The sequence below is a fragment of the Furipterus horrens genome, unplaced genomic scaffold (genome assembly GCF_987537825.1).
Source record: "Furipterus horrens unplaced genomic scaffold, mFurHor1.1.pri manual_scaffold_15, whole genome shotgun sequence".
Lineage (NCBI taxonomy): Eukaryota > Metazoa > Chordata > Mammalia > Chiroptera > Furipteridae > Furipterus > Furipterus horrens.
The window spans coordinates 11,092,791-11,113,395 of NW_028327185.1; the positions used below are offsets into that span (position 1 = coordinate 11,092,791).

General features: G+C 43.8%; 1 protein-coding gene across 3 annotated transcripts in view; it reads right to left on the bottom strand.

Annotated features, from left to right (window-relative positions):
• Window positions 1-4,682: 4,682 nt before the first annotated feature.
• Window positions 4,683-20,605, bottom strand: part of CDC42BPA (CDC42 binding protein kinase alpha) — a 156,207-nt gene continuing 140,284 nt past the window's right edge. For 2 of the 3 annotated variants that reach the window (XM_090263406.1, XM_090263405.1), the window contains 7 exons: window positions 20,278-20,375; window positions 17,842-17,926; window positions 15,118-15,241; window positions 14,290-14,407; window positions 8,070-8,187; window positions 5,369-5,526; window positions 4,683-5,060 (listed from right to left, as the gene is read on the bottom strand). In XM_090263406.1, the coding sequence (XP_090119532.1) occupies window positions 4,929-5,060; window positions 5,369-5,526; window positions 8,070-8,187; window positions 14,290-14,407; window positions 15,118-15,241; window positions 17,842-17,926; window positions 20,278-20,375 (833 nt within the window). In that variant the 3' untranslated portion in view covers window positions 4,683-4,928. Of the gene's footprint in view, window positions 5,061-5,368; window positions 5,527-8,069; window positions 8,188-10,787; window positions 10,974-14,289; window positions 14,408-15,117; window positions 15,242-17,841; window positions 17,927-20,277; window positions 20,376-20,605 lie in introns of all 3 variants that reach the window. The other variant, XM_090263403.1, reaches the window with a different exon arrangement.

The following is a 20,605-nucleotide window of genomic DNA, read 5'->3' on the forward strand; positions in this document are numbered from 1 at the left end:
AATGATACATCTGATAAGGGGTTAATACCCAAAATATATAAGGAACTCGTAGAACTTAACACCAAAAACAAACAATCAGGTTAAAAAATGTGCAGAGGACCTGAATAGACACTTCTCCAAAAGGACATGCAAATTGCCAATAAGACACATGAAAAGATGCTCAACATCACTAATCGTCACAGAAATGCAAATTAAAACCACCATGAGACAGCACCTCACACCTGTCAGAATGGCCATCATTAATAAATCAACAAAAACCAAGTGTTGGTGAGGATGTGGAGAAAGGGGAACCCTTGTGCACTGTTGGTGGCATTGTAAATTGGTGCAGCCACTGTGGAAAATAGTATGAAGATTGCTCAAAAAATGAAAAATAGAGTGGGAATTTATTCAAAGAAATCCAAAATACTAATTTGAAAACATACATACGCCCAATGTTCATTGCAGTATTACCAGTAATAGCCAAGGTAGGAAAGCAGGCACAAGGAAGTTTTGACCAGAAGAGAGGAGTTGAAAGCGTCAAGAGAACTGGACGCGATTCTTACCTGAGCTATGGAAGGAACTAAGAAAGTCCCGGATGACACTAAACCCCGTTCTTCCGCAGTGTGAGGAGGGAGCCTGGACGAGGAGGGGCCGGCAGGAAGCGGGGCCCTGGAAGACGAAAGAGGGGGTCACCTTTTCCTACTCCCCAGGCCTTCTCATCAGGGGAAAAAAGACAAAACACCCAGTTCTAACAGTTCCCTGTTTTATTGCAATACATCAAAGTCTGGTTAATATTAAGTGATACCGACATAAAATATTGGCGAGGAGTCTTATGTTACATTTTTTACTATCCCACCTTAAATATTTCTGTGCAAAAGAATCCACACCACTGTTTGGTAGCAGAGAATCTCTTGTAAACGTCCCTAAGACACTGAGGGCAGAAAACCAAACAAAATGAAATGAGTGATAAAAGGCCAAAGCAGTATCTTTTCCCCTTCCAGACGCACGTATTTGTCAGCATTATACTCTAACAAAAAAATGATTACACCTAGGCCATGCAAAACTGTACAATAATATTACAATGAGAAAAAACCCTAAAAATTTATAAAACAAATGATATTACACTATCAAATAAAAAGGCAGGTCATTTTGTTTTCATGAGATTTCAGGGTGCATTGTTTTTGTCAGTCTGCCCCCCCCACACCCCCCCCCCAAAGGAAAGGGTCTCCGTGTGCAATGGCTGTCCCTGGGAAGGCGAGAAGCCCGGCCTGCTGGCCTGTGCTGGGCTGGGAGGTGGAGCTCCAGTGAAGCAGGGGACTTCGCAGCAAACGCTGGACTGGAGTGATAGATGAGGTCATTACAAAGGAAGAGGTTTTAGGGATGGGCTCAAGGAAATATCATGAGGGGCTGGGCTGGGGGGTGGGGGTGGGGGTGAAGTGCACATCACTTCCCTGCTGTGCCCAGTGGGCTGGGGTGGCGGCGAAGTCTGACCGCCACTGAGTGCCACTGTCCAGAAAGTGGATGGTGAGCGTTCCAAGGCCCATGCAGCTGAGACCACAGGGTGATCACTGCCAAAGGCGGGTCGAGGGCCCTGCTTTCCGGGGTGGGGGGTTAGGGATGTCCGCCTAGCCCTGCTCTGGCTTTTCTCTAAGATACCTGAGTCCATATAAATGCCGACTGGTCCTTCCCAGAAGTGGGTGTGGCTGCTAAGTAACAAAATGACATGATTCTAACAATATGGAAGGCAGAGAAAAAGGCTGAGAGCCAGCCGGGGAATGACAGTTTTGTTGCTGTAAACGTAACAGGAATTTCCGATTCTTCCCTGAAGCTTGGGTACAAGAACTGATTGGAAAACTAGAGATGGATCCTTTTTAGTTGCATCTCAAAGCCTTAAAACTGCTCCCTGGGAAAAGAAATCACTAAGTCAGGAGGGTGCGTGTTGTGTATGTGTGTACACATGTAATTAAAGAAGTGAAATATATTTTAATAATCATTTGATAAGGAAGGCTTCTGTTTTTGGTAAAAAGAAATATATATGTATATATATATATATATATATATAATTCCATACACTGAAAGCACATGACAAGATTAAATGCGTCAGAAAGGCTGACGACAAATTGGCTGGACGTAGATAGCACCAAATATGTCAGAAATATCTCTTCACTTATTTTTCCTTTCTACTGAGAACGGAGTTCCTGTTGCCACATATGCTTTTGAAATGTCCTCCAAAAAAAAAAGAAAAGAAGGGATGACCTCAGCACAGAACACCTTACCGTGATCTTTGTTACTGATCCCTTTGAATGATCAGTGCTTTCTGTTTCCCTGGCACTCATCCCCCATCTTTTCAAATCCTTCTTCTCAGAAGCTTCTGAAGGTACCTGCTTCATACTGGGGATAAGACCAGTAGGATGATCATCATCTTGGGAGCCCCCCAAAACTATTACCCCTGTCAGTGTTTCTTCTCAAGTCCTGCTGTTAGAATCTAATCAAAGTTGGGACTGCACTATTATGACTGGTAAGACCACTTGCGATTGCTATGGAAACCGGAACAGTGATGGGCTGCAACCCACTGGGTTAATATTAAAGTGCCACCCTGGGAGCCCAGCAGCCAGAACAAGCTTTCTCTCACCTGCCCTGTTGGGAGGCTGATGGGTATGACTCATTGGAGTGGAGTCCAGACTTCAGGAAGGATTATATTTTGATACTAAAAGCATCCTTTAAAAAGTAAGCACCTACAGGCAACAAATATTCACTTAGTTGTTAAAGAGATAAACTAATGACTTAGTACAGAGTCCCGGGAGCCCCTGTGAAGAGAAGTGGGTAGGGGTGTGTGAGCAGGAAGGAATGAAGGAGGAGGGGGGAGAGGAGGGGAGAACTGACCATGGCACCCAGCCGCTGGCTGGCTGGTTGGTTCCCTCCTCCCCTGGGAAATGCCAAGTTTAAGGAGCTACCAGAGTCATATGGCAATAACCAAACTCAAGGTCCAATGCTTGATACCAGAGGTACAAAATAGTTTCACATGACACTTCTTTTCCAAAAGCAAAAAGATTTAGGAGATTAGAACCGTGCAGTAAGTTAGGCCCATCCAAAGTAAGACATACAAATCTGAGTGAGGACCCAGTCCAGAAGGTCCAAATGCCAAAGCTTAGCGTTATTATTAACTTCTCTACTGTGACCTTCTGCAATATAATCCCCAAACAGGATCCTTTCTTCCGTCACTGAACCTCAATGACCTTCTCCATAGAGCAGCATCCACGTGGAAAGTCTGAGCTCCCAGGGCCCGTGGCGGAAGGCGGGCGCAGCTGTTAAGAAGGGCGTGAGCTCACGGTGACAGCGCTCCAACCCTGTAGGAAACTCTTCCACGTGAGTTGAAGTTCAAAGAAGGGAGGAAAAAATCCTGTTTCTAATTCTCAAATTTAGAAAAGAAAAAGAGGAGAACTCTTTTAACTTCCGTGAGATATGCTTATTTCTGTCTCTTTCTCTACTCATGTGCTTAACTGGTAAAATGACTGGAGGAAAAAAGTTCTGCATCCCATTTCCTTGTGGTAATTAAAACAGCAGGAGTTCAAATGGAAATGTGACAACAACCAATGTAGCAAATGAGGGGGGAAAAGCTTATCTGTCAAGGCGGCATGCTGCCCACGCGGGGCGAACTCCTGCCCGTGCCCTGTGAACACGTTCACTACCCACTGCGTATGGGACGGAATATTTGGTTAAGGCTGTTCAAGTCCTTGCATCTGAGGTTCTGTATTATTTGGTAATTAAACCCCTTTCCCAGGCTTATCTGAGGAAGCTGGCATCACACTCAAAACAGACTCCTCCCTGAGAGGCCGGCTCAGCTAGGGGACAGACACGTCACTGCGGCTCAGGAGGGACGGGACGAGCCCAGAGAAAAGCACTTCTATGACCCTCGCCTGGCCCTTCAGAAGCCACGGCGTCCCTCGTGTCAGATGGGAGGGATCAGGAGGGAACAAAACTGCGTTTCCACATTCATCTGCAGAAGGTACCACAGTATCAAAAATAAGAAGTGTGGCTCAAACTCTACTAGAAAAAGAAACGTCTTGGATAGAAGGAAATCTGCCTTTTTATAATGCTGAAGAGGCTTCAGATGTTAAACCTGGTGCCTGGGTCACATACCAAACGACGAAACCGAAGGGCACCGTTTCCGAAAGCTCCCAGGGGCCTGGGACCTGCCCCAGCTTGAGGACGCGGCACTAAAGGGAACCCTGATTCCTCTCGCTCTCCCTCCACAAACATCAGCTCGAGGCCTTTCTACTCTTTAAATTACTTAGCTGGAAAACAGACAAGAAACAACACACTTCTTTAAATTAAATGATCTCTCTTATATATGCATCCATCTCTCACTTGAATACAAGATGCTTCTTTTCACTATATACATTCAGTATTTAACCTCTACATTTGTGTACTTTTTTAAACTCTGCATTGTAGTAAAATATGCATTGTTTTCGTTAATAAAGACGGACTGGCAACAATCAGGTCGACACGCACTGTGGGAGCCGGGCGAGAGCCTGGCGTGTGGCCCAGGGCCCTGCGAGGACCCGGCCCCGTCTGGGGACAACGTTGGGACCCCACTGCGAAAACAAAAGTCTCTAATCCTAATTTAGCGCTGACAACTTTGTGTAATCTGTCTACTAAGCTACCGTTTGGGGGAAGGGGTAAAATATCATGGAAAGCAACTCTTAAAGTGTGCGAAATGAAATCCGTATTAATCCAAGCTGTTCCAGGAACGTCTGCCTTGGTGGTTGTTGCCATGAAGCCGAGGGCCGAGGATCTGGGAGCCGCACCGTCAGAAGTCCTGACTCCCCGCCCGGAGGCCACCAGCCCCGCGTGTTCAGGCAGAGGTGGAGGGAAGGGATGGGAGAGCAGGGGGCGCGGGCAGCTACGGGAGAGGCGGCGGCTCTGGTCTGGTCCGAGCGCTGAAGAGTTCACGGGTCCCAGGTCCCCCGGTCCGCGCTCTCCAAGGAGAGGCTCTTGGTCTTCCGCGGCGACGCGGGGCTGGGAGGGCTGCTCAGGTTGGAGCTGTTGGAAGCTGTGGAATGCCTCGGGGAATCCGAGTCCTGTGAGGCCCAAAGAATGGCATTAATGACGAGCAGAGGGGCAAGAGGGCCGCAGGTGACCACCGCTCCCCGCAGCCCCTGACCAGATGACCTCATGGGACTTTTCTACTGTCAGAACAAAGCCCCCTTTCTGAGCTAAGAGACCCAGAGCACAGCAAACGCTCGCAGTCCTTTCTGCGGGCCTTTGAGATGGAGGCCAGGTTCACACAAACGCTATGAGAGGTCTGAACACCTCCAGGAAAGGGTCTGCGACGTGAGCAGCTGGCTCTGCCCCCGCAGGTGGACAGTGGCGCCCGGTGCCCACTCACCTCTCCGTCATAGTCTCGGGCCGGGGTGTCGCTTCCTTGGTCCATGCCTCCAGAAGACAGGGAGCCCTCTGACGGGGAGGGCAGGGGCTGTCGCTTCGCACTGTAGCTTCCCCCGGAGAACTCCCTCTTCAGGGCACTGCCATTCTGCGCGGATGACCCTACAGCACATCAGCAGGTGAGGTGACACTTGACAGGTGCCCAAGGGGATGATTAGCCACCCTTCCCACTGCCCCAGGCCACAGGCCCCTCCCCCAGCTTAGAGCCCTTCACTGATGGATAGTGAGTCCAGCTGCGTTACCCTGGCTCCCAGGCTCAGCACGGCTGGTCCTGCTCCAGGGCAGCCATTGGGACACTTGGGGAGCTGGACAGGTCCCATGGACTCTGTCCTTTATTTTAGGTCTCCATTCAGATGCTGCTGCCTCCGTGCATCCTCCCAGCCGCCCAGAGCTCCCACGGTCACGCGCCGTCTCCCTCACGGCCGCACGGACCGTCTCAGCACAGGGCCCAGCACAGGGCCTGGCGCACAGCAGGTGCTCAAAACGGGCTGTGCAGTGGAGAACAGAACATTTCCCCAAAATAAAGGCCATTCCACCTGACACACAACTGTCACTTCGCTTCTAGAAAATTCTCATGAAAAACCAAAGGAACATAAGCAATTTCATTCTACAGGGCAAAAAGCCTGAGATACAAAGCTCTTAGCATACCCTATCACTTTAACATTTTTTGCTTAAAAAATGTTTTAATCTTGCCGAGCTTCAACATTAAGATCACTGGCCATAAAAGACTATGTTCAGATGCCTGTGATTGTTTTAGTTTTTTGCTGGTTTAACAAATCCCAATTTAGGTTTTTTTTTTTTTTACATGAGGAATTCCATAAAAATGTCAAAAGATGACTGTTTAAAGCATATGTACCCCGTGGCCACCAAAATACCGAAGTCTTCATGAACTGAGGAGGAACCTACCCACAAAGACCCAGCCTTGGCGTGTCCTGGTTGGCCATGCGCACGTGCGCGCTGATGTCAATGTTTGCAAGTGACCGATAACCAACAATGGAGGGAAATCCTCGGCCTCAGGAGGCTTTGGCTGGGACACCATCCAAGAACGCAAGGCCATAAACATGGCTGCTGACCGAATGATTTTTAAATGTGAAGCTGAATTTAGTGCAATCCGACTTACTCCCAGATCGGCCGCAGAGAAGTGAAGAGGTTTCATTCACGTTACGACGGCCTGTTTTGGGTCTGAAGAGGTTTCATTCACGTTACGACGGCCTGTTTTGGGTCTGGGGACTGCGTGTGGGTCTGCACCCTCACGTCACACCCTCTGATCTCTGAGCCAGGGCAGTGCCCCTTCTGAGCACGTGGAGCGCAGTCTTCAGCCAAGAACAGCCTTCCCCAAATTAGAAGCTTCAATAACCACTTGACAATCACAGCATATAATCCAGGAATTACCAGAGATCTCAGTGAATTCAGTGAGACGGAACTGTAATTTTTTGAGTCAGCCAAACAGTCCATCTGCCCGTTCCTCTCATTCTGGGGTGAGCAGCTTTCAGCACCCCGTGTGCTTGCATCCAGGTGAGCGGCACCTGCGCCCCACAGCCCCTCCCCTACCTCCCCCACAAGAAGCTGTTCCTGGCCGCAGCGGGGCATGAGTACATAACGGGGCAGTTTCCTCCCCTGGTCCCTTAGCTCAGGGCTCTGTACAGAAGCACAAGGGGAGAGAGGCTCTCTGCAGTTCCAAGTAAAAAAAGAGAGCGAGCGAGAGAGAGAGAGGCTAGTAATAAAAATGGTGAGCGCCTGAAGGCAGGCACTTGGTCACGTGTGACTTTGTCCTCTGCACCTTAGCAGAAGGGTTGATATCTAATAGGTCCTTAAAAATGGTTCCTGAATGACTGAGGAATCTTATCACACTTTTGAGGCAAAGGGGTACATTCTTGAGCCTGTCCCCAGCCTTCTTCCAGTAAATCCAACAGGCCGGCCGGCCGGCCCCCCCAAACCTCGGCCACTGCTGTGCCAACAGGAAACCGCTTTTGCCTCCTCCCCTCCCTGCCTGCCCACAACTAGTTCATCACCGAGTCTTCGTGTTTCTGCGGCCGGAAGTTTATCTGGAGACCATCTCCTCTCCTCCGTGTCCCAGGCAGCAGCGCACCTGGGCGCCCTGAGGGCCGGCCCTTGGGATGCGCCCCTCAGCCTTGCCGGCCTCCAGTCCACTCTCCGTTGGGCAGCCTCAGGCAAACGGGATGTAGGTCTGTCCCTGCTTGACACTCTTCAGAGGCTTTCCTTCTGTTCCTCTAAAAGCCTTACCTTGTTCTCCAAGCCCCTGCTTGAGCTGACCCTTCCTACCTCCTGCGCTTCCGTTTCTGTCGCTCCCCGACCACGACCAGAACCCCACTGGCCTTCTGTCAGTTCACCGAACATGACGCAAAAGCGACTGCCCCTCTAGAAGGGCCCGTGATCCTCCCAATTCTGCTCAGTACGCGTGCATGCCCGACAGCTGCCCCTGCTCGTCCTCCACCACTGCACCCTGTTTATTTCCTCCGGGTCCCCCATCAGTGCACTCTGCAGTGCTACCGGTCCGTCCGAGGTGACCTGTACTCTACACGGGCTCCACGACCACGTGCCTGATGCCTGCCCTGTGCTCCCAGGGCACAGCCAGCAGGGTCACGCACAGGTGCGGCACGCCTTGCTGCAGCGGGGCCACTTACTCGCCGACAGGCCACTGCTGGCGCTCATGGAGCGACCGGGTTCCGGGCGGGACTTGGTGATCGACGGAATACTGACGGAGCCACTGAATACTGTCCGGCTCTCCTGAGACCGAGGGTTCTAAAAACAGACAAAGGAAGTTCTTCAGCCAGATAGAAACCGATTTTTTGCAGAGATGTCTATTTTTCACTATAATTTCGAGAAACAAATTGATCTTGACCACAGTGATACAGAACAAGGAACAGATAACATATTCCCTTCTGCCCACAAATGTACTAAAGCCCTAGTGAAGAGAAGTGGCCCTCAGCCCAAACAGGAAGTGCTCATCCTTATGCTTATTGAAATACTTATCCACAAATTAGAAATGCTTTTGTTGTGAGAACAATAATAGTGACATGGTTAGAGGGGACAGTGGGTGGTGGAATTACACGGACATTGCAGACACGTGAAACAAAGCTTTTACTATGGACGAGCTTTGTATTTGCTTAGGATAATCCAACAGCTCAACAATCCATGTGGGGGAAAACCAGTTAAGAGTCCATTGCTTCAGGTCAGCGTCTCACTGGCATGACAGCAAGCGTGCCCCCGCACGCCCCGGCCCCAGTCGCACACAAATGGCAGGGTCACGTCATCACCACGACGTCTGCGACAACCGCAGCCTACGGCAAGTGACTGAACTTTGGAATATTGGTTTGAGAAGCTTCCCATCTAATTAGTGAACGGTTTCAGTGCCCAAGGTAGGAAAATGGGCACAGGGTGATCTGAACGTCACACATTCCCACAGAGGCGGCGGGGAGGTCAAGCTGTCAGAACGCGGCCAGGAACACAAGCCTGGGGCCTCCTCAGTGACCCTGACCTTTCTAGACCCAAAGGGGTCAGGGCTGACACCTGGAGGAGATGACGACAAAGCAAGTGACGCAGGGCCAAAGCCGGCCCGGCCAGCCGTGCGCTGGCACCGCTGGGAAACTGCACATCAGACGCTCTGCGGAATCACACACGGAAGACGGCTGGCCGGCCGGCCCCCAGTTCAACCACAGCCGCTCTGGGGCATGGATCAAATCTGCAAAGTCCATGTAATTCCCGTGTTACTTGTTAAAGGGAAATGCTTTACCTTTTTTCCTCTAAACAATAGGAAATTTTGAACGGGAAGAGTCAGTGCTAACATCTCAACATTCACACGCATCCAGGAGCCGCCCTGTGAGCTGCCAGCGACATGCATGCGATGCAGCAGAGGAAAGCGGGGCCGACAGGGGCCTATCTCCTCCGACCTTGACACTGTTACTGCCTTTGCTAGCAACCTGAGGTACCCTGGTGCTGTCCTTTTCTATAAAACAAACCTGCCCCGAAACGAATGGCAAAATTAAGCCTATAAAGAATAAAGCAGGTTCTTTAGTAACATTGAATGTTGAAGAAATAAAAGAATGATACACAGAAAATATGCTCTATTAAAAAAAAGAAAAACAACAGTTTATTGTTCATTCAGCTACAGTTCAACTTCATAAAGTGACATGAAACCTAATCTGCTGGTCCTTTTCATGTACAAATATGCTTAAGATCAGGGTAGAAGTTCTACTGCCAGAAGTATATTTATAAATGATGATTTAAGCAACATTTCCACCACCTTTTTTATATGAAAAATTCTTGACTGATTTATACAACACTGTTTTAGGATCCACTCCTTGAAATCTGTTTCCAAACTAAGGCTTATTTTATCATGAGTAATTATTTTATTAAGATATTTAAATGACATAGTTTAAGGTCAATGACGTTTAAAACATTATAATTCAGAATAATTTTACAATACAAACACAGGTACGAAAATAAGCTTCTTACCCCATAGTTTTATTGGAAAATTAATTTACTATATATACAAATAAAAAGTTGATGCCACAATTTCTCTAAACTAGAAGGCACTATGGAAAATGGATTTGCATGATCCAATTTAAATATTTTATCTGTAAAATTTGAGAAACTGCTCCCTTGGAGTTAGAAGTATAAGCATATATCTCTTGATGGACATATGGCTATTCAGTGTTAACGGGCACCCGCCCCGCCCCACGCGAAGCCACTGGTTGCGAGGCTGCGCGGGGGGTCGAGAGCAGGTGCCGGCGGATCAGGCCTTCAGAGCGCGGCACAGCTGGCGTTTCTCTCTCACGCTGGAGCCCAGGTGGAATAAGACACATCAGCAACTCAGAGAGAGTTAGACTAGCTTCTCTTTGTAATTTTTCCTGTTACTCATTAACACTACTGTATTACACTTTTTATTTTGGAGATGTTAAAGCTTTTCCAGAGGGGTTTATTGTAGCTGGAAGTCCTGCAGACAGCACCTAAACATTTCTCTGAATGAGCTATGAAAAATTCAAAATTCTGGGATCCCTTTTTTGTTTTAACAGAATAAAGACCCATTTGGGGGTATTACCTATCATGGTCCCTGTAATGGAAAATACCATGATGGGAACTATCCTAATAAACATAGAAAAACCTCCAATATAGTTTCAAAAATAAAACTCACATCCTCCTCAGTCCTCATCTTCTTCTTCAGAAGAAAATAGGACTTGGAGGAGGAGGGAGAGGAGGAAGAGCAGAAGGTTGGCGAGAGGGAAACCGGGGGAAGGAAAAGGCGTAGGGAACGCGCCCCCGGGCAGGGTTACTGAGGAAGCCGGGCAGAGGGCAGCCACGCGGGGTTAGTGCACGTGAGCACCTGACTCAGCTGGCCGTACCCTCCGAGGTGTAAGGCTGGGTGTACCGGGGACAGAGCGCAGAGACAGGGGGTACTCAGGGTTTATGGAATCAGGAGAGAGAAACTTTTCGGCAGAATTAACAGTCATGTGATAGATGTGCTCAAAGTTGATCGGAGAGGAGATCAGTCCGGACTGATGATGAGGGGGTGGACAAGGGAAGCCTGGCTACCGAAACAGCAGAAAGAAAAGGCAGTAAGGTGATGGCATGGATTCACTGGTTACAGGTGACATTTCAGACAACATGCACGCGAAAAAAAATGAAGTAATAAGCACATGACATCAGAAACGAATCCTTAATAAAATACTTTTAGGTCTTAGGGAAGTAAATTTTGTAATCCTTTTGCACCAGGTACTTAAAGAGCTGATTTACAAAAAACAAACAAAAATCATTCACCTTATAAAATTATTCTCTTCCATTACTATTGTCAAGTGAGTAGAAAGTGGACTTCCAGAGCCATAAGGAGAGTGTCAGCTTTTACATCAGAGTTTTCTTATGCGACAGAATCAAACGTGGCAAAAATTAACCAAAAACATTAAGAATAGAAAAAGCAAGAAATAACAAAAGAACCAGCGACCCAACAGCCAGCCTCTCACCAGAAGTGTTATGAAACTCTTTCTTTAGAAACCGAAAACCATTTCCTGGTCTTTACAGATCTGTGGTAAGTCTGCTTTTACTGACCTTATTTTCCTCTAGTAACACCAGTAACTGTGGAAGATACTAATTTTCGGTTTACCTGGGAGCAGCCCAAGCTTACCTCCATTAATACACCCAAAAGAAACAGAATTAAGCTTTTAAAGACATCCAATAAGCTCTGCAAGCTGGGAAGCAATACTGGTTTGAATAAGTGAAACACAGGAACACTTGGGCTGCGTGCCCTTTACTCAGATGACAGTACGTAGCTTTGGTATTTGAAATCTCTTCTTCTGTATGCTAATGTTGGATTAATTTAGTTCATCTTTATTTCTGTAAATAGTTCATGAACACAGGTAATTCCATTTCAGTAGAAAGAACATATAAATTCTGAGAATGTATTAAAGTACACAAGCTTTTCAGTAAATACCGGTCTAGACATGCATATTACTTTTTCCAGGCATGGTGTTCCCGCTTTGTTTACGAGTCCACCCCAAGACGAGCAGGGCCCTGGATAGACAGCGCATCAATAACTATGTGCTAGGTGATAAATGGACACCTAGGAAAAGCCCCAGCTTATATATCCTTGGCTAGCGAAAGGAAGAAAAGTCGGGTGAAAATAAGACATTTCTGTAAAAAACAGGCATTCACACAATATCTGATGCAATACTACGTGTATAGGTAAACAGGTATCAAAAACTGATACCAGCGTGTCATGGTAAGTGTGTGCATGGTAAGAAAATGTGAAAGGAATGGTAGTAACGTTAAAAACTGCCAGGGCAAAAAGTCACCTGTGTTAATGACAGGAACAGCCGACGAGGTGGTGGTGGATCGGTAAACTAAGCAAGAGCAAATACAAAAAAATCAAGTGGCCTCGTGGGAGTAAGCAGCCACCTGGAAGGAAGCCAGGGGAGGAAAAACCTCTGGGAAAGGCTCTCTGAACTTGATTTGCTTAGTAATAAAGCCTGGACTTTATCTGGAACAAAAAAATGAAACATCTCTTCAGCAGAAAAAGTAGAGTAAGGAGAGATGCTCTGATAGAAATAAAGGTTCTTACAATGTTTGAAATCTGATGTTTAGCTTCAGTGTGCTTATTCAGGTATATGGAGACCAAGTCTTACTGGGTATGAAGGTCTAAAGAATTCTGGAACATTAGCAAATTGATTTTTCACCCGATGGCAGAAAAATACTAAGCAGAGAAACATTTTATTAAGTTCTAAAATTATTTCAGCTTAAGGAAGACAGAACGGGCGGGCGCTTAACATGTAAGGTACTTTGTGCTGTGTGGTTACATCATGTTTCCTTCTGAGAATAAAGGAAAACAAGACTGAAGACTTAAAGCAACTGTTCAGGATGGGAAAAGCACGGAGAGAAATCTCAGCCCCAGGCAAAAACTAAAAAAATAATATAGCTAAAAAAAATCTTTAAAAAAATTCTCACCTGAGAATATGTTTTTACTGATTTTAGACAGGAAATGGGGAAACATCCATTGGCTGCCTTCCCTACACCCCCAACTGGGGATTGAACCTGCAACCTACATATATGCCCTGACCAGGAATCAAACCTGCAACCTTTTGGTGTACAGGACCACACTCCAATCAACTGAGCCACCTGGCCAGGGCAGTACAACTTTTAAATATAACAGTTTAATATTCAGACTCGGCCTTTATTTATGACCAATATTTTTAGCTTAATATTTATGCTCAGCCTTAAAGATTTTAGTTTTAATTACTATATCAAGATTAGCTATATTTTTTGTATAACTTATTTACATTTACCCAGCACAGATAATAAAAATCCCCATTTCAAAAGGCTATTATGAACGATTTGAACTCCTTAAAGGAAGAAATATTCCTATAATAATAAAGCCTTAATGACAATAAAAACAATGACACTAAAAATGTCATATTCATTCATAAGCTGGGGCAACTGGTTAACTGGGATTTTTAAAATGAGGAACTTGGACTCAAATGAATGCACATTTTTTGTTCCTCCCATGAAATGAATGGGAAACTACTCTGAAAGGCTTACATTTTTCATTTTAAAAAGCTTGATGCCCATCAAACTGTATTACTTACCATGTTTTTGTCCATGACAGCTGAGTTAATAACGTGGATAACTAACACAGACTTCCATAGAAAGAACTGTGAGTCAAACTCACAAATCACCTCCCACATTGCCATAGCATGTCAGTTATGCTTAAGATTCTGTGCAAAATCTAGATGTCATCACCACTGATCAACCGCGTGATGCTGACGTTTCAATAGTTTGTTTAGAATACTTTGACACTAAAATGTTCAGTATAAACAGAGCCCACTAATACCTACTCAACATAATAGGTCCAAGGATTCCATTGTTCTGTGGTTAAAAAACAACAGCTTTCTCATGTTGCACTTTTTAACATAAGGCTGACCAGGCAAAGGAAAAAGATTTCATTTCACAATCCGCTGACAGGTGTGAGCATTAACGACCAAGCCAATGTGGTTCTCTGGGGCGTGGGGGCAAATATTTGTACTGAATGGCTAAAATTTAGTGAAGTTTTAGTGATTCGGTAACCAAGTTCTGAATCTTGGTACCAATCCTCTTCATATCTGCCAGTTTATTTTACCCGCAACAGTGATTCTAGGTACGGGGGAGAACTTGATGTGCTTGGTTTTCCCCTCAGGTATGGCATCATGCATGTTACATACATTGTGATACACTGAGATAAACACTTTCTCATTATCCTAACATACCCTTGTAAGTCGGTGTTATCTGTATCTGAGCACATATAGCACACACACACACACACACACCCCTCTTCACTCTTAACTCCCATTCATAGTCACGTTCACTCTTCATTTCTCTTACCATGGGCAGGTCTTTTAGGATCTGTATTCCATCTCCTGGACCCATGTGTGCTATGTGGTTAAAATTAGTTGGGTTAGAAATTAATTTATTTCTCATTTCAGGATCTCGTAGCATTTCTCTGTAAGAGAAAACATGTGTTTAGACACCTTTTCTATGATCAATCTAGATAACTCTAGAAACAAATTAATGATACTTTATTTTTTCATAAAAATAAATGTGAAATCATGTTAATACAGATAGAATTAAAATAACAGAATCAACCCAATTAAACATTTACTTAGAAGATTTGTTTTACACTGTAAAAAAAAGATCTTTCAATTTTTGGTGGGAAAAAGAGGGGTTTTTATAATACAGAGACATCAATGAAGCTCTGCTCTATTTTACAGATAATTCTGAGCATTTAAGTATGTTTTAATTGATAACATTTAGAAATGTTTTTATATATAATTGAAAATACTACAGCCTATTTCTGTTTGCTCATAAAGAGAATACTTAATCGGAAGTTCTTAAATGTACACAGGTTTACTACTACGCACAGGTAGGTTCTATGTTTATATTATAACAAGGTTCACACTCTAAAAATTGTAACTACTCCATATACACAGAGAAATGAATCAAAATATGGTGCTTTAATCTAGTTCACACAACTTGGAGAGTGTTAATTAAAATTACACTGAGATGTACTTTCATTGTTGCCGTTTTTAACACCACAGGTCAATGAGAGATTTTCAGGTGAGATTTTCCTCCCCGATCAAATGCAGCATCACCACCATGCAGCCCTCCCACGCTGCTTGCATGTGTGGAAGACAGTAGAAATGAAGCATCTACCTCCTCTGCTGCATCCTTTCCTCTTCTGGGACTCTGAAGGAGTAGCGCCGCTTGTTGTTAATATTTCTAACCATCTGTTTCCGACTATTATCTGTCATTTCAGGAACTACTAGTTCGTCCCCTTCTGTTAAAAAAAGAAAAAAATGCAGAGAACAATGACGTTCTTTAAAGAGATAAAATGCTTTTTACCCATTCATCTCTAGGACAATATAAATGTTAATTGATTGCACAAGTCACTACATGCAATTCTGATTTTTAAAAGTTGTGTGTTGATGATCATAGTAAATGAGCAATAATTTTCAACAGAACATACAGAAACAGATGCTGAAATTAAACATAGCTTACAAAGTACACTTTCATTTGATTGTAAATGTAAAACAGCACAATTTTACTAAAGAAAAAAGGAAAAATGTAGTTGCCTTGGTGTCCTGTCACTCTGGCCACCACCACCCCACCCCCACCCCCAATGACTACACTACCTTCTTTCTCCTTCTAGGAACTGGTTTCAATGGCTCAGGGTGTTAAAAACTATTGCTAACCTGCACAGTAATCATGCATAAATGGTTAATTATTCACATAAATGACGATCACAATTATTGTTACATATTAAAACTGTTTCTTTGCAAGATCCAATGTGTGAAATGTAAGGAAGGAAAAGGAACTGTGTGTCCACCCCCCCACCCCCCATTTTCTTTACTGAAGGCAAGAATCTGCCTATTTCTACTCTTCTGATCTTGGGGGCAGATAACACTTAATCACATACACCTAGCAGGCCAGTGCCCGTCTTATTCTATGTCAGTTTAATACGTAGCCGTAAACACAACAGTCAGCCACGGGCTCCCAAAGCACGCTGGGGTATGTGAACAGACTGTAAGGCAGACAACTATATCCATTCTTTGCATAAGATCTGGAAAATGAGAAAAGCCAATCTTTACACGGTTTTAATACCCAAAAAGTTGAAGCAAGAAAAAAGCAGTGGGAAGAAGCCAAATGGGCGGGTAAGGCAGAGCAAAGTATGATGATTAGTGAAAAAGCACCTTCCCCCTCAGGCTGTAGTGACATAGCTTAATGAGACTGCTCTCCCGACAACACAAATGAAAAAAGACGTCATTTCTAAAGCAGAGGAGACTGTGACAACAAAGCAGGCTGTGGTGAGGAGCAGCCACAGGGGGTCTGGGACAGGAGTGGCTGCAGGGTCACTTGGAGTCCCTGAAAGATGGAGGACGATGCAAGACCGAGAAAGAAAGGATCTCTAGGAAGTAGGATTCCCGTCCCCTCTCAAAGGACAAGACAACTCGACTGAAATTTGGTCCCGTATTCTTTCTCCAAGCGTCACACTTACTCTTCACCTGGAGGAGGAATGTGGAACCACAGGCAAAGCCATTCTGGAATCCACTTCACTCTGCAGACACACTGGGTCATGGACATGCCTGACTATCATCACAGTCACACACGGGCGAACAGGCAGAGTCAACCTTATATAATAAGTATTTGGAATTCCTCTAAAAAATAGATACAAAATTAAGCACAGCGCCTCAGAAATGAGGGCCCTGAAGCTTGTTTCGTTAGCTTCATGGTGAATCCATGTCTGAGTGGGAATCATTTCTAAAATCTGAATGTCCTTCCTTAGGTCCTACTGGGATATCCCCCTCCGGCCATCGGCCTGTGTACAAGAAACCTCCAGTGCCACCAGGATGCACTGGGGCAGCAAACCTGGAGCCAGACAACTTGTGTATTTCAGCATTAAAGACAAGAACAACAAATGAACTTTGGATGGGTTTTTTTGATAGTACAATACACAAATTTGTTGGGAGGATATGGGAAAAAAGAAAAACTTAAAGAACATGTTAATTCCACTAACCCAGAGAAAACTGGTATGAACAGTTTATGTGTTTTCTTAATGCCATGTTTTTACTTACATTTAAATCAATTTAAATTATTTTAAATACACAATGTACCGTAAGTATATCTTCATTAAACAGAGCTACCACAGAACATCGTAAGTTTATGAATACCTCCATTATGCAGAAATGTGTTTCTAAGACACGAGAATTATTATATAGAAGAAAGCATTATAATAATATTAAAAGTGAGATTTTACCAGTTCACGCGCACTCTGACTGGCAAGCCACTGACTTACTTGGTTCCCTGTGCACCGTCTCCCTGGCTGGGACTCATCTCCCTACGTTGGCCACTGCCCTTTCCTCTTGGTGACGTCCTGGGTTCCCACTCCTCCTCCAGACTCTGGGCACCCCAGTGACTCTCCTCCCATCCCGGCTTCTGCCACCTGTGCTGTCCATTAGCACCTCAAAGGTTCTAAGCCCGATGCTAATGCATTGATTGGCAGATGTATTCAGACAGTCCCAGATAGGAACTCCGGATAAACTTTTGTATTTTGTGCTACGAATCTTGGGTAGGTTCTACAGTATTACAAGTATAGCAAATATGTTCAGCCATACTTTCTTTATCTTGGTATTCCACAGAAAAATAACAAGGCAGGCCAGACACAGATCTTTTGCTTATACAGCTATGCAACCTCGAACAGAAGGGCCTTTGGTCCATTAGTGACTCTGCCTACCGAGAGGGTGACAGTGGCCAAGACCACAGGCTTTGGAGTAAGACGCAACTGAGTTAAATCTGGGCTCTGCCCCTTGTTATCTTCAGGCAGTCAGTTCAGAGAGAATATTTCCACTGAAGCTCTCCTTTTAATGTGTATTTTCTTACCTGCCATCTTATTTTTGAAATATATTAATCTAATTGTCTCCAAGCCTAAAAGATTTAATGATCCTTCACTGTTTAAGGGTCGAGCCTAAAATAATAAAAAACAAAATTAGTATTCCAACAAAACCTTCAAAAATTAAATCATGAAACTTTTGGCCCATTTGTAAATACCCTTAATTTATCCTTCCTCTCCAAAATATAGTCCTCTCAGAAAATCAGCCAAAAATTAACATTCATTCTGATTGGAAAGGTATAAAATTATCTAATTTGAACAAAGTTATAATGATAACATTTTAAAGGAAGACTGTTCTGGACCAAAAAAAAGTAGAAACACATTTAAACCTTAAATTTGACTTTCTAAAGCCATCAGTGACCAAATGATTATACTACGATATCAACGCACTTTATGAATCTTGTTTGAACTACATGGACACGTGACGGAAGGGTGAGCTGCGCGACACCAGGGAAGGACTGACAATAAATGGTGATCTAGGGGGCAGAAATGAAACTCAAGCCCTCCTTCACACCATACAAAAATAAATAAATTTCAAATGGATTAAAGACGTGTCAGAGGCAAACCCTTCAGAAGAAAATAAAGGTTTTATCTTTATGAACTTCAGTTAAAAGAGGTCCTAAACAACAGTAAAAAGATAAACCTGAAGGATAAGAATGATACATTTAACTATATTAAAATTTATAACAATAAATATTCAGCAAATAAATAACTTTATTTTATAAAAATAAATGTTCAGCAAAACACTGTAAAAATTGTTAGGTCACAAATGGGGAAAAAATTCATCCTACCCATTACTGACCCCTTATCTACGCTATATAAGGAATTTCAATAAATCTGTAGGAAAAAGATGAGCAATCCAAACAGAAAAATGAGCAAAAAGTATGACTAGACTTTTCACAAAAGAGAAAATATAAATGAAGAATAAACGTACAAAAAATTATGAACAACACAGTTAGTTGGGAACATGCCGTTTATAGCCACTTATAATGGCTATAAAACTGGGAATTCTGACAACGGCCAAAACCCTTCATGTGCTCCTAGTGGAGTGTCAGCTGGTACAATGGCTTTGGAAAACAATTTGACACCAGCTTGTCAAGTTGACCACTGAATTCCTGGTGCCCCCTCAATTCTATTCCCAGGCATATGACTTAAAGAGAGTCATGTGCACATGCAGAGGCTCACGCAACAGTGTTCGCAACAGCAAAACGCTGCTAAGCAGAGACGGACAAGTTGTGATCTAGTCACCCAGCAGAGTATTTTATATAGAATATGTAACAACACGGTGGTGGGAACACGTAACTACGTGGATGAATCTTATAAACACGGTAAACGCACGAAGAAAGCAGGGCAGAAGGTGACATATCACACAACATTCTATAACCTCATATGCAGGCAAAACTGAACAACTGAGTGTTTAGGAATATTTAGATCTACAAAACAGTCTGGATTTTAAGAAAAGCAAGGAAATGACAGGAAGCATTCGGGATAGCGAGTTCCCTGGAGGGAGACGGAGAACGGGACAGAGAACAACACACAGGTAGGTGCAGCGACAGTGGTGACGTCCTGCCTCTGAAGTCAGGTGTGTCCGCAAGTGACCAGTTTGTTAGGAAGCTTCTTAAAGGTCACATATTCTCTCACACATCGTGTAAAACTTACATAATAAAATTAAAAGGAAAAACTAATTGTAACCAGCCAAAATTTACAAACCAGAGGACTGTAGTTAGTGGCTTTACAAGAGCTTTATTCACGGATGACGTGGTTTAAATCGAGGAAGAGGAAGATTTTGAATACCATCTTGGCTACTTTCTTTTATTTATTCTTCTAAACCCTGTCCCCTAACTGATACATATTACATATACCTTCACTTCTGCAAAATTAACAGTTCCATACTACTTGTAAAAATTTCTCTTTATGTTATCACAGGAAAATATTTTAAAGGAAAATAGGCTTTACTAGGAATAAATGAAACCTTTATTTTTTTAATTATGAGATGCTTAAAACAGTTTTGGTTCTAATTTTAATCACTTTTGCAGCCTGTAGAAAATCACAGGATTTTTAATAGCATACCATTGTGTGAAAAAGAGTTATAATTAAGAATAATATACACCCTCAGAGCTCTTTAAACTATTACCGAAGGTAATGCTGACATTTTAGGTCATAGGATATATTCTAGCTGTTCATTAAGATAATCACACTTTATACAGTGAAACTAAATGTAATAAAAATAGTATGGAGCTGAGCTACTTATAAAATTAACCAGCTTGATTGTTTTTTTTTTTTTCACTCTTAGCTAAACACCAAATTACCAATTACATATGCCAGAAATTGCTGAATTAGTGAAAAATAGCTAAAAGTCATAGTCCTATCAGTGCCTCACTTAGACTCTTTAGCTGGCTTAGCCCATACTCTTAACGTTAAGTTACCTTTTTGAGCGGGAGGGTCTGAATCCATTCCATGGAATTCACGTCGAAGATGTCAACCGCATTTTCGCTGTACACGGACAGATAGGGGGCATTGTAACCTGGGGGACGAAAGGGGGAACTGTTACACAGGACACACTTCGAAGGGTCTACATTAAAAAATTATACAGTGGAATCTCACCCAAATCCTACTATTATCACATAACAATATCAAAATCTTTTTGAAGTAAACAGAACATAAATCATAAAGATATTTTATAGCCATTATAACACAGAAGAATTTTGTCAACACCAAGGGTATAATTTTCCCTTGTCCAATACTAGTTCTATA